This window comes from Diplotaxodon limnothrissa, linkage group LG16 (genome assembly GCF_057381915.1).
Source record: "Diplotaxodon limnothrissa isolate DT_005_m linkage group LG16, D_limnothrissa_male_GT1.1, whole genome shotgun sequence".
NCBI lineage: Eukaryota > Metazoa > Chordata > Actinopteri > Cichliformes > Cichlidae > Diplotaxodon > Diplotaxodon limnothrissa.
The window spans coordinates 34,746,056-34,759,774 of record NC_140611.1 but is presented as its reverse complement, the minus strand read 5'-3'; the positions used below and the strand labels follow the sequence as shown (position 1 = coordinate 34,759,774).

Here is a 13,719-nt window from a genome sequence, read left to right as displayed (position 1 = left end):
AATGTACTTGAATTGTTCCAGACAGCACTGGTTCAGAAAAGGCTGGAAAACTTCAGTGAACAACTAGACACCTGGACACTTGAGACTTGTGTATTAGGGCTCAAATCAACAGAAGAAATGTGTCTAATCTATTCTCATGTCTTTTCTCTTCTGTAAGTTCTGATGTTTTCATAGAATCTATTGTAAATAGAAAAAATATAAAATTCATTCACTACCTTGTTTTTTGGAGGAAGAAATTATTAGATTTAGAAGAGCAAATGAATCGTTAAGTTATCAGCCAAATGCTAAAAAGCTTTGTTAGCAAGGAATGTGCATAGGCTATATAGACAGAAACCAATACAAGCTAATTAACAACCAAATAAAATACTAGAATTTTGCTTACAAAAGCTGGACTTCTTGGATGGCCTTTTCCAAAAGCAACCGGCAGCATAAATATGGTCAAATGGTCCATATCAGTAACTAGCATCATAAACAGCTAGCATCAATCGCTACGTATTTTAGCACCCACTGGTCAGTCACAGAAGTAATGAACTAATATTTGCAAAAAAAAAGCAGCAATAAAATTTAAGCATGGAAGATAAAGCACATAATTTACCCCCTGTACAGCTGTTATAAAGGAGACGTTTCTTTCTACTATAAAGTTGGACATTTTAAAATGAGGGTCAAAAAGAAATGACTCCCTTTTGGAGGTAACGTCAAGTGGCCAGTTGAAGAACTGCAGTGGTTTATTGTTTTTTACTCATGGATGGTCCGTGGATATTAGTTTGTTCATGCTGTGATGCCTGTATGAATGCCCACAGAGGTGAGTCCTGAGGAGGAGGAGGAGGGAGAACAGGAAGTGGATCCATTAAAGCGCTCAGGAATGCTGTTTGGAGGTTTGATCCACGACATCCGCAGGCGTTACCCGCAATATGTGAGCGACTTAAAAGACGCCCTGGACATGCAGTGCATTGCTGCTGTCATCTTCATCTATTTTGCCGCACTGTCACCCACTATTACCTTTGGAGGCCTCCTGGGTAATCAAAACTTACTTAAAATATATAGTCCATATTCTTTGATGTACTGCATCTAATTTGTCTATCTCTGTGTGGCTACTTCTACATACAGGAGAGAAAACAGAGGGCATGATGGGAGTGACTGAACTCATTGTTTCCACTGCAACTATCGGAGTTATATTCTCACTGCTTGCTGGACAACCCCTTCTCATCACTGGCTTCTCTGGACCCTTACTGGTGTTTGAAGAGGCCTTCTATAAGGTGACTTTTAACAAGACAATGACAACACAAAGCCTCCCTCTTCATATCATCCCATGTACTTTTTCTCTTGTCAGGTGATTAATCTGTCCTCTCACTCAGTTTTGTCAGGTCTACAACTTTGAGTACCTGACTGGTCGAGTGTGGATCGGCTTCTGGCTCATCTTCATCGTCCTGGTGATTGTGGCAGCAGAGGGTAGCTTCCTTGTCCGCTACATCTCACCTTTTACACAGGAGATTTTCGCTTTCCTCATCTCCCTCATCTTCATCTATGAGACTTTCTCTAAGCTCATCAAGGTAAGAATTTAAACAGTAATCAGTCCTGCAAATGCTAATAAAATCAGTCACATTGTATAGATTTACTCTTTCTTTTTTTTTCTTCCAGGTTTTTAAGGAACATCCACTGATGGCAGTGTATCCCACTGACGCCAGTGGGTCTCAAAATTTTGATGGTCCCATATACAACCAGCCTAACACTGCTCTTCTTTCTCTGGTGCTCATGATGGGCACTTTCTTTGTTGCATTCTTTCTCAGGAAGTTTCGAAACAGCCGGTTTTTAGGTGGCAAGGTAATAAACTTCCTTTAATCCTTTCAAACAAATCATATCATACTTCTCATGAGAATATAAATGGACTCTATAGAGCATTTTTTATTACATCTAGTCTAAGTCTAAAGTGAATGGACTTCTTTATGTTTAATGGAGACAAGGGTGAAACCACTGCGATACCTTGCCCTCACCCTATCATATGATCTATTAAGGTCAGCTGACACGTGTTGTGAGTGGGGGTTGAGGCGCTTGGGAAGAGATCTCAAGACTGCATTGTAGGTGGCTGACAGTTGGTGTCATAACCCACCGCATCTGTTTAATTACGGTTGTACACAGGGCACATAGATGGCTTCTTTTACTCTTCTGTCAAGCCCGCTTTGTTGTCGAAAGAGTGACCTTTACCCTTTAGGTGAGGGTGTACAGTATAGTGCTGCTCTGCACAGCATGCACAGGCAAGGCAAGGCAAGGCAAGTTTATTTGTATAGCACAATTCAACAACAAGGTGATTCAAAGTGCTTTACAGAGACATTAGAAACAAGAACAAATAAAAAGCATGATTTAAAATTGAATAAAACAAGCAAATAAACTAACTAACTAATTAACAAACAAACAAACAAACAACAGTATATAAAATCAGAACAGTAGATAAAATCAGTAGTTAAATGTAAGTTTTGAAATTTAAGCTTAAAGTGTGGATTTGGTGCTTTATTCAAATGCAGCTGAGAACAGGTGAGTCTTCAACCTGGATTTAAATAAACTGAGTGTTTCAGCTGATCTGAGGCTTTCTGGGAGTTTGTTCCAGATATAAGGAGCATAAAAGCTGAATGCAGCTTCTCCGTGTCTGGTTCTGACTCTGGGAACTGATAAAAGACCGGATCCAGATGACCTGAGGGATCTGGATGGTTCATACTGGGTCAGGAGGTCATTGATGTATTTTGGTCCTAAACCATTCAGAGCTTTATAGGCCAGCATCAGAACTTTAAAGTCTATCCTCTGACGGACAGGCAGCCAGTGTAAGGACCTCAGAGCTGGACTGATGTGGTCCACTTTTTTGGTCTTAGTGAGGACTCGAGCAGCAGAGTTCTGAATGAGCTGTAGTTGTCTGACTGATTTTTTTAGGTAGACCTGTAAAGATGCTGTTACAGTAATCAAGCCTACTAAAGATGAATGCATGGACTAGTTTTTCCAGGTCCTGTTGAGACATCAGATCTTTTATCCTTGATATATTCTTGAGGTGATAGTAAGCTGACTTTGTTATTGTCTTAATGTGTTTTTCTAAGTTTAGGTCTGCATCCATCACTACACCCAAATTTCTCGCCTGGTTTGTGGTTTTTAGATGTATAGATTGAAGTTCTCTGGTGACCTGTAATCGTTTTTCTTTGGCGCCAAAGACTATTACCTCAGTTTTGTTTTTGTTTAGCTGGAGAAAATTGTGGCACAACCAGTCATTGATTTCCTCCAGTGTTGTTATCTTGTGTTTGGGAGCTTTTGTCCTTGAGATAAACCAGTATTTGTCTGAAGCTGCAGCTGGGTCTAAAGTACAATGCTCATGATAGGGTGAGGGAAGGTGTCACAGTGGTTTCAGCCGAAACCTCTGGTGATGTTAAGGACCCACACCTTTTTTCACACCGTGGCTCAGGTGAGGTCAGCAACCCTCACTAAGGTTTAAATACCTCTCTGAAACTCTCTTCCATTTGGTTTTAGAAGTGACGACACCTCTTGAATGAGAGGTGAAACATCTTCTTGAAATTTAAATTTCATTTACTTTCTAAATAAATACATATTTTACTGTATATTTTAGAAACAGTATTGTTTAAACTTCATCCTCTGTGGCTTTTCTGCATGCTGTTACCACTAAATATTGTGGAAAGGTGTCCAAACCTCAGCAGGGATGTGTGACATGCTGTGAAAGAACAAGGGCCATATATGAAACATTGCTCTTTAGCACTCCTAGTGGAGGAAAACGTCAGCGTTTATGTCAGAAGGTTGATTCTGTCCATCTGGACAGAAATGTTTTGTCACTCATACAAATGTATTCTTCATTCGCAGTTGAATGCATAATGACTGTTATGCAACTGTACCATTTATAAGTTTGGGAAAACCTGCAGTGAGCTAAGACTGAATAACTCACTTGTTCCAGATGAACATTTCTGGCATTTCTGTACCTGGATGACAGAGCATGTATCAAGACTTCACAGTTTATATTTGAAGGTAAACTGTAGCTTAAGATGAGACGAGGCAGGTAGGCTGTGTGATTTCAGATCGTAAATATCTTTGTCTCTGCACTGAAACGGTTATGTGCAGTTATTCAGTGATGCAAATACGTTTTTAAGCTTCTGTTTTACAGACAAACTACTGCTGGCTAGTCTTGATAGCTAAAGTGGTTTGTTTTGATGAAAAAAGAGCAGATCAGTCATATAATTTATACTCATTCATATGAAAAGCAATTCAAATCAGCATTTTTCCACTCAACAGGAGGTTGTTCCCTTCTGCATGACTTCTTTTTACATAATCTTTGACTTATGCTCAAGTGATGTTTCTCTTTATGAGATCTGGGATGTATTTTCACTTTTAATTTAATGTTTGGTTTCTTGATATCCCCAGGCCAGAAGGATTATCGGTGACTTTGGCATCCCGATCTCAATCTTAGTTTCAGTACTGGTGGATTACGCCATTACTGACACTTACACACAGGTAGCGTCACTGCTAATCACAGAAATCCTGCACAGCAAGTGCAGACATTTTTCAAAAGCTCTAACACATTTTTCTTTTCAGTATTAAAAACAGATTTTTTTTTTCTCTCTTTTAGAAACTCAATGTGCCATCAGGTTTTTCTGTCACGTCTCCTGATAAGAGAGGTTGGTTTATCAGCCCCTTTGGTGACAAGAAGCCCTTCCCCACTTGGATGATGGGGGCGTCTGTTGTTCCTGCCCTGCTTGTGTTCATTCTTATTTTCATGGAAACTCAAATTACTTCGTACGTTCGCACGCCATGATTATATACAGTTGCAAAGAATTCTGTACATGTGCATGAAATATGTTCACTAAAATAAACATTTTATTGTTTTCGTCTTGTTCCTCCAACATCTTAGGTTGATAGTCAGTAAGAAGGAGCGTCGGCTGGTTAAAGGCTCCGGCTTCCATCTGGATCTCCTGCTCATTGTCATCCTGGGTGCCCTCTGCCCCCTTTTTGGCTTGCCGTGGCTCACGGCAGCCACTGTGCGCTCTGTCACTCATGTTAACGCGCTCACAGTGATGAGCAAGGCCACGGCTCCTGGAGAAAAGCCCATGATCCAGGAGGTGAAAGAGCAGAGGCTCACCGGACTTCTTGTGGCTGTGCTTGTTGGTAAGAGGAGAGGCAAGGATGGGAGTGGGGAGTACCAAATGATTATGCAGCACACCCCCTTCCTTTTTTGATCATAGCTTAGCAACTGTAGTTAGAAAGGCCTGACATCAAGCCTGTTGTTTTAGAGATACATACATTGCATTTATGTATATTTATTTGCAGACTTTCTAAACAGATGGTTGTTTAGAACGTCTACAGCACTTTGACTGCGATTTCTTTAAAAAAAAAAAAAAAATGTGTATCATGCTCTGTTATGTAAGATTTCAAATATTCAATTAAGTCCATAAACTCATTAGGAAAAGGTCCTAATTGCTGAGGAGTTGGGGTATTTTCCCCCCACTGCAGGCCATTAAAAGGAATGCAGTTTTAAGGTGCTTTAACACAAGAATGGAGCCTCAAAGTCTGAAAGTGAAGCCAGTGGCCGAGTCAAATGAAAAGAACGTTTTTTAAGGAATCTGTGCAGTCCTGTGAAAAACAAATTAAACCATTACTTCTTTCGGAGGAGTTAAGAGGATAAGTAGTAGCCAGATGCTGCTAATCAAATGCACTTGACTAACTGATCTTTAGCAAGTTTGGACACTTCTATAAAAGCAGTATTCGTAGTTTTCTGGTCTGGAGCATTCGGATGTGTTACTACAATGCCACATTTTCCCCAGGAGTGGACGGACCAGCATATTCAGCCAGATCTCAGATTTTTCAGTGCACAGAGACACTGTTAGAAAACCCAAAAGCTCAGATTCTACAGGTCTCAATTCGCATGGTAAATATTAAAGTGCATGACAACATCAGAAAAACTGAACAAGTATTGCTTGTTTGGAAAGGGTTGCTAGGAGAAAGCCTCTTCTCTGTAAAAAGAAAGAACATAGTGTACTTAGCTTTGCAAAGTTTGCATCTGAACAAACCACAGGACTTCTGGAACAATGTGCTTTGGACATATGAGTGGAGTCATAATGTTTGGTAATAATGCACTGTGCCACTTGTGGCAAAAGCCAAACTAAAGGTTGGCTGAAATTGGGTCTTGCAACAGAACAATGATCCAAATTATAGCAGTAAATCAACAAAAGGAAAAGGAAAAGATTAAGGAAGGAGAACTGTGCATAAATTAATCCTCAAATAGTTGACCTGCTATACCTAATGAGCTACATCAACCCTAAAGTTCTTCTTAAGTCAGACAGAAAAAGATTACCTCAAGTTACTTAATGTTAAGATGGCTCTACAAGATACTGAATGGGATGCACTTGGTCTTTCAGGGGTTTGCACAGAGTCTGTGAAAATGTCCATTTTCACATGATTGCATATACACTGTGTGGCTGCTGCCATAGTAAGTATAGCAACATTAATTCCAAAGTCAAAATAAACGCAATTATTTTGTCCAATTACAGAAAAACATATAAAGCCTGTTGTTTTTTAAGAGTTTGCCAACATTAACGCAGAAATTAATTGAAAAGGGGAGACAATGTAATCGGCTGGCAGAATTACACTTCTTATCATTCTATGTAAGGAAAGTGTAAGGATCAGAATTTACACCAGATCAATATTCAAGATGGAATAAAACACGAATCTGAACCAGTGGCTATTTCTAGGTAAATAAACGCGAGCTGGAAGAGTGGCAGCTCTGTAGCTCCTGCATGTCTAGACATTCATGAAGGTTGACTCAGCCCAACAACAGCTTAAAATGATTTTTCATTCTGTTTGTCTTCAAAATGAGCCGAGACAGTTGTTCTACAAGAAGAAAATTTTGTGAAAGTGAAAATGCACTGCCTGACATTGCAGCATTGTTTTTCATCCACTGACTCATTGCGTTTTGCCGACTGAAAGTCTTGTTTCAATTAAGGTAGGGTTCCCGAAGCAATCTTAAGTCTAGTTTGATCCAGTTTGGGTATGCAGGCGTGGTGAGTCATCATGATTGTTGAGCTTTTGTTTGAGTGAAATGCTGTTTGGATTAGGAAGAAGACTGTTTGGATTAGCCCTCAGAGTATCTTAACCAAGGCATCTGAAGAGGGAGTGTGTTTCTAATAAAAGGCACGACAGCGTGTTTGTTTTTAAGGGCCGTTCCCGTTCCCTTGTTGAATGAATAATTTTCTCCACAGTTGCCAGTTATTGTGCACGCATGCAGTAAAATCATGTTAAAAGTCCCCCTTTAAATCCCTGTTTGCCCATCAGGTATGTCCATAGTGATGACAGATATTCTCCGCCTCATCCCTCTGGCTGTGCTCTTCGGGATCTTCCTGTACATGGGGGTCACCTCTCTGACGGGCATCCAGCTGTACGAACGCATAACGCTTATGGTCACGCCTGCCAAGCACCACCCGGACCACATCTACGTCACCAAGGTAGCACACGCAATAGCAGTGTTTACATGCCCTCTGCTCTATTATGAGCGGTAACATGGAGAAACCAAAGCCAGCAGAGCAGCAACTGCGGGACCAAAATGACGTCCGTCCTCAGCGTTTGAGTTAAATCAAAAGAAAAACAGAGAGGCTTAGATGCTGAGAGTCAGAGACATACTACAACGTCACAGTGGATAATGACAAATCCCAATGAAAACCATGCACACCAGATTTCTGGTTTAAAGTCCTGGTTTCGAAAGAGTTTTTTCCTGGAGTTTGGACCCAAATCTGAGAGTAACCTCAACAGTTTAGGGAAAAGCACAGTTCATTTTCTGGCCATCTGGTTACTAATTCATCCATTCCTCTTATTTCACCTGCAGCTGTCAGACTATAGCATAGTTTTATCTACTCTTTGTATTACTGGTGTCAAACCATTTACATCTGTAATTTAAAACATCTAATTCAAATATTAAAGCAAAAAAAATCAGAAAAGATAAAAATAAAAACTAGATTCTAGAAAAATGTCTTAATTTTAGTCTTTTAGCGTTACTTCATGTCGTGTTGTGCTGTATTCTAAAACCTTGTAAATTTTGCCTCCCGTAAATCATTCAGTATTTATATTGCATCAGCTGGCTATAGCATTGCCTCAAAATGCTTTATATTAAAAGGTAAAGATCCTGCAATACTCGAGAGAGTCTTCTATAAGAAGACACATCCTCCTCTGTCACACCAACCCTCTGCATGTCCTCCTTCACTACATCCATGAACCTCTGGATGAAGCTCCGTCTTCAACATCCTTTGCCCAATATATTGTTGCTGAAATTTGAAATAAATTAAGGCGCACACAGCCAGGCTGTCTTTATGAGTTTCATTACTTTTGTTAAGCGGTCAAACAGCACAGGCAATGTGACAGTAGCCTGCATCTTTATAGAGACGGGTTATCTCTCTGCCATGGTCACAGAATACTTTGTGTAATAAAAAAATAACTCGTACATCAACATGTGATATATCTGGAAAATAGCAAAGCTCCGATATTGTCAGGTCAGCTAATCTTAACACCATCAAACCAACTTAACACCTTCAACTCAAAAACATAACCTCTTTTTCTAAAGTTGCTGTGTTTACATGTGCAGCAGATTACCTAGATGTTAAAAAAACAGTTATAACTGGGATGTAGTGGGATCTTGATGTACACACAGCAGCAGTGCGTGAAAACACACACTCTCCATGGGACTACATAGTAGGATTGTATTTCATGTCTTACCAGAAACTTAAACAGCACGTCCTCAAGTGCGCAGATGCTTGCTCTCTCTATTATTTTTTTTTAACAGCACAGTTTCCAACCTAATAGCTCACGTAGAAAAGCTTAGATCTTGTTATGTAGGGAACACTCCCTGCTAACATGTCTCCCATTCACAGCCAGAGCAACTTTGCAGCTGCTTATCGTGATAACTTGCAATAAAGCCTATGAGACTGTAAATAAATTACAACCATTCCCATGTCTTAAAATCCAATCTTAATGGCTTTGTAATTCAAAATTTTCCCTGGTGAATTTCTTAAAAAAAGAGAGACAGAAAATCTAACCCTCATGCATGTTTAAAAAAAGATTAGATGCAGAATTTTCCACTAGATGGAGCCAAAAATGTGATTTGTGCATCTCTGGATATATCTGTCTGTGCTGTAATTTCCTGGTTTCTAACCCTCTGACCAATATGTGTGTGTTTCTTCAGGTGAAGACATGGCGCATGAACATGTTTACCATCACCCAGCTGGCATGCATCGTGGCTCTGTGGGTAGTGAAGTCTACTGCGGCCTCCCTGGCGTTCCCCTTCGTCCTCATCATGACGGTGCCGCTGCGACGCCTCATCCTCTCCAGGATCTTCGAGGAGCGTGAGCTCCAGGCGGTAAGTTTAGGTAGCAGAGGCTTTCCGAGAATGTTTGCCACAATCATCCGATCCCACATAGCCTCGAGATACTTACTGTATACGGCAAATTTAAAATTCAGCGGACGTTTGCATGTTTTTATATCGGTCTAATACTGACTTGCAGGGCTTGAAACAAATTTGACCCCTGACAGTTCTGATGATTATTTTTGCCCCTGTGATCATTTCATCCAAATCATTTCAAGACATACGCAGATATTGCTTTTTGCTTTTGGGTTTCATGTTTTCTTGGACAGATCCACCTAAACCCATACATGTCATCACTGTCAAATTAAAACCTTCCATTTCCTAAATGTCAACTTTTTAAGAGCAAGAAAATAAGCTTATTCTTAACATGACCACCGTTCATGTGTTCTCATGAACCCTCTGCGCTGCAGAATTGCCCCAAACCACCTAAAGGACTGGCAAAAGTTGAAAATTGCCAAAGCTGAACCTCCTTGACGTCAAATCCTCCACTCCCTCGAACCTTCACCCTTGTATGAACTCCATAATAAATGTTCCTGTTTCACATTCTTTGCTTTGCTTTTCTGCACTATAGACAATTGGTAAACCAAAGAAAGTCAAAGGGGAAAAATGGCCTTGTAGCTCTGGTTTGTCTCATGTTCACATTAGTGGATGAAATAATGTGAACCTGAGGGAAAGTCATTCCTAGAAAAACTTCTAATGATCCATGTATGGGAAATGCAAATTAAAAAAACAAAACAAAAAAGAAAACTACTAAGTACATGATTTGGACCTTTGCTAGTCAAGATTGACACATACCATCAATGATTTTCTACAATAATTCCATAAATATAACCTAAATCCCAAAAAAGTGGAAACAGTTTGTAAAATGTTAATAAAAACAGAATGCAGCGATCTGCAGATCTCATAAATAAATCCATATTTTCTTCACATGGGAATATAAAAAAACATATCAAAGGTTTACATTTTCCTGTGTTGCTGCATTTTCTTGCTTCCAGAAAAATACTAGCTCAGTCTGAATCTGACACATCTCAAAAACGATGGGACAAAGGCAACAAAAAACTGGGAAAGTAAGTGGCACTAAAAAGAAACAGCTGGAGGAACATTTTGCAAGTAATTAGGTTAACTGGCAACTGGTCGGTTACATGACTGAATAAAAGGGAATTGTGGAACACTCTCAGAATAATATTCCTCAGTGTAAAATTGTGAAGCCATATGCAAACATGATCCAGAAACACGCTTCTCTGGGCCAAGGCTCATTTAAAATGGACTGAGGCAAAGTGGGAAACTGTTCTGTGGTCAGACGAATCAAGATTTGAAATTCTTTTTGGACAACATAGACGCTGCATCCTCTGAACTAAAGTGGAGAGGGAACCTCTGGCTGGTTATTGGTTCAAAAGCCTGCATTTCCGATTCTAGGGGGATGTATGAGTGCCTTAGTTTGCACATCTGGAAAGTCACCATAGGGTATATACAACTTTTAGAGCAACTACACTACCATCCAGACAATGTCTTTTTGAGAAGGCCTTGCTTATTTCAGCAAGACAATGCTAAAGTGCATACTTCATACCTTTACAAGACCTTTCTGAAACATTTGGGACATGATGGAAAATACAACAAAGCAGGCCCAGGACTGTTAAGCAGCTAGAATCCTCTATCAGACAAGAATGAGACAACATTCCTTTCCCAAAAGTCCAGCATCTGCTCTCCTGAGTTCATTTACAGACTGATGTAAAAAGACGATGAGACGCTACAAAGTGGTAAACATGTACCTGTCCCAACTTTCTCGAGATATATTGCTGCCATCAAACTCAAAATGACCGTATGACCTTGAAATGGTCATTTTTTTCTCAATTTAAACATTTGTATTTTTTCTGTGTTCTATAGTTCACAAAATATGGGTTTGAGATTTGCAGATCATTGCGTTTTCTATGTAGTTAAAATTACAGCATTCCAATGTCTTTTTTGTTTTTTTTGAACTGGGGATTGCAATTGTTTCACGAATGTTCTTCTTGTTACCACATTTTCCAATAACGACCTATAACTCAGTTCTAAACTGTATATAAAGAAAAAGAATAAAATAAAAATAAAAGCAGACGTTTTAAAAAATGTCTTACTTTTGTCTGTATGTTAAACATAATTTGAAAGCCTGCACCTGTGATGCTAAATTGGCTAATGCAGATTAACACAGAAAATTAGATAGACATTACTGTAGTCTGCTTCTTCAAGATTTGGTGACTTTTAAACAGTCAGGCTAGCTTTTTCCATCTGTTTCTGTCTTTGTGTTTAATTTAGGTTAAGTTGCTGCCCGTTGCTATTTGAACTCGCTAAAAAGTCAATAATAGCTGAGCAGTGGTAAACCTTGAAAAAGTTATACGCAAACCAGAAACCTTCAGATTAAAAGTTGTGCCTTGCCACCGCAGCCAACAATTATCAAAAGATGCAGCTTTTATTTTAAAGGTTAATGTTTTCTGTTTCCAGAAAACAGTTTGTGTCACGCTTTTCCTAATTTCACCATTGCTAGCAGAGTACCTAGCGGCAGCAAATGCCATCAACCTTCAGCAACCACTTGCCAAGTGGTCAGGGAATACATGACTGGCAGATGGTTGCCGGCTGGTCTCTTGGGCTCTGTGCTAAAGCCTTAGCTTGCGAAAAGCAGCCTATTTTTTTTCAGGCATTGATCTTAGAGGCACTAATTGCTGTGTATAATTAACAGAGTACTGCTCAGTCAAAATGCATGCATTGCTGTATTTAAATTATGAATAAACAATGATGGTGTCAGTGTGCTAGTTTATTCCACAGCATTGTTTTAATTGGCAGCGCTAAACTATGCTTAATTTGTCCAGAATGAACATTAAATGAAAATAATAAGGTATTTCAACCCTTTGCAGCTGGATTGTGATGAAGATTCGCCCAACTTTGATGAAGATGGACGAGATGAGTACAATGAGATCCACATGCTTGTATAAATTTAAGCTGGAACCAGCTAAAAGGATCACCTACACCCTGCAGGTCTGACCGATCGGAGGAAGCAAATCTTGGAAACCTCATTGTCTCTGGATAGCAAGAGGAGCTTCTGCAATGGTGTTTGTAAAATATACAGAATCTATAGCTGGATAAGCACTTTTTACCTTTATTTAATCCATTTTTTTAAAAGCACATCTAATGTTAGATCTTTGTGGTGGTGTCGATGTCTTAACCCTGACAGAAATAGCTCTGAATGCATACCTGAAGTGGACTATACCAAATCTAGCAGCATGATGTCTCCCTTTAATTAGTCTGCAGGTTCTGGGCATAAGTGCAATGATAGTGGGGACCTTTAGGACTGCAGCAGGCTTGATTAATTCAGGCTTATTTTGGGACTGATCTGTGAGAAAGGAAAGATTTTCTTTAATGAGGAGAGGATTTCAATCAAACTTAATAATGTTTTCAGATGAACTTTCTCTAAATGTAAAGCCTTCAATTGGTTTTACTGCCTCTGTTGTTAAACTGCCTTTTTCCTTTGTATTACTGCCTTTGTCTATAGGTTGCAATGGTGTGCAAACAAGGAGTTAAGTCAGTCCTTTTCCTTTCTGTACAGACTTGTAGGAAAAAAAGGTCACGTTTCTCTGCCAACCCAGCTCCCTGGCACAAGTCCTCATCTCTAAATGTAGTCTCCCGTGAATCCAAAATCCCCTAGAGACTGTGCCTCTTCATGGGCTGCCACTGTACTTTTTTTAAGGTGATTAATGCCCTCCACTGATCCCATTATTATGACCTTGGATGTATAAGTAAATAGCTAACATGGTCTAAACCTATTTTTCTACTTTGTTGTATCTATTTATTTTGTGACCTTTTGGACTTAACGCTATACCATGTTCTTAGTGGTATTTAGATTTCGGATAGCTTAAGCTACTGTTAGAGTTAGTGTAAAATATAAAGAACATTGTGTAGAGTGACACGTTAAAAACAGAAAAATGTGTCTTTATTTGAAGTATCTGTCAGTTTTTTGCTAAATTTGGTATATTTTTTAAGAGATGTCATGAATAATGCACTTGGCTAACACAGACACGATAGTACTGAAAATGTTGGGGAGCATTTAAACATTTGCAGGATGCATGAAGGTTGCATTGCACAGACTGACTGTGAGCTTGGGATTGTAATTTACCATCTATTTTTAGAGTTATCCTATATTGCAACGGACACCTGCTGCTTCAATAGGTACACCTGTTCATCTCTTTGTTATCGCAAATCTAATCAGTCAATCGTACTGCAGCAACTGCAGTAATGTATGTATGCATATAGACAGGTCAAGATGACTTCTTGAAATTTGTCCAAGCATCACATTTGGGAAGAAA

General features: G+C 39.4%; 1 protein-coding gene across 3 annotated transcripts in view; it reads left to right on the top strand.

The window, feature by feature from the left end:
- Nucleotides 1-12,404, top strand: part of slc4a3 (solute carrier family 4 member 3) — a 47,016-nt gene extending 34,612 nt beyond the window's left edge. For all 3 annotated transcript variants that reach the window (XM_085373928.1, XM_085373929.1, XM_085373930.1), the window contains 10 exons: nt 801-1,016; nt 1,108-1,256; nt 1,356-1,550; nt 1,639-1,821; nt 4,405-4,494; nt 4,610-4,776; nt 4,892-5,145; nt 7,309-7,478; nt 9,206-9,379; nt 12,274-12,404. In XM_085373928.1, coding sequence (XP_085230054.1) covers nt 801-1,016; nt 1,108-1,256; nt 1,356-1,550; nt 1,639-1,821; nt 4,405-4,494; nt 4,610-4,776; nt 4,892-5,145; nt 7,309-7,478; nt 9,206-9,379; nt 12,274-12,351 — 1,676 coding nt within the window. In that variant the 3' untranslated portion in view covers nt 12,352-12,404. The remainder of the gene's footprint in view (nt 1-800; nt 1,017-1,107; nt 1,257-1,355; nt 1,551-1,638; nt 1,822-4,404; nt 4,495-4,609; nt 4,777-4,891; nt 5,146-7,308; nt 7,479-9,205; nt 9,380-12,273) is intronic.
- Nucleotides 12,405-13,719: the final 1,315 nt, after the last annotated feature.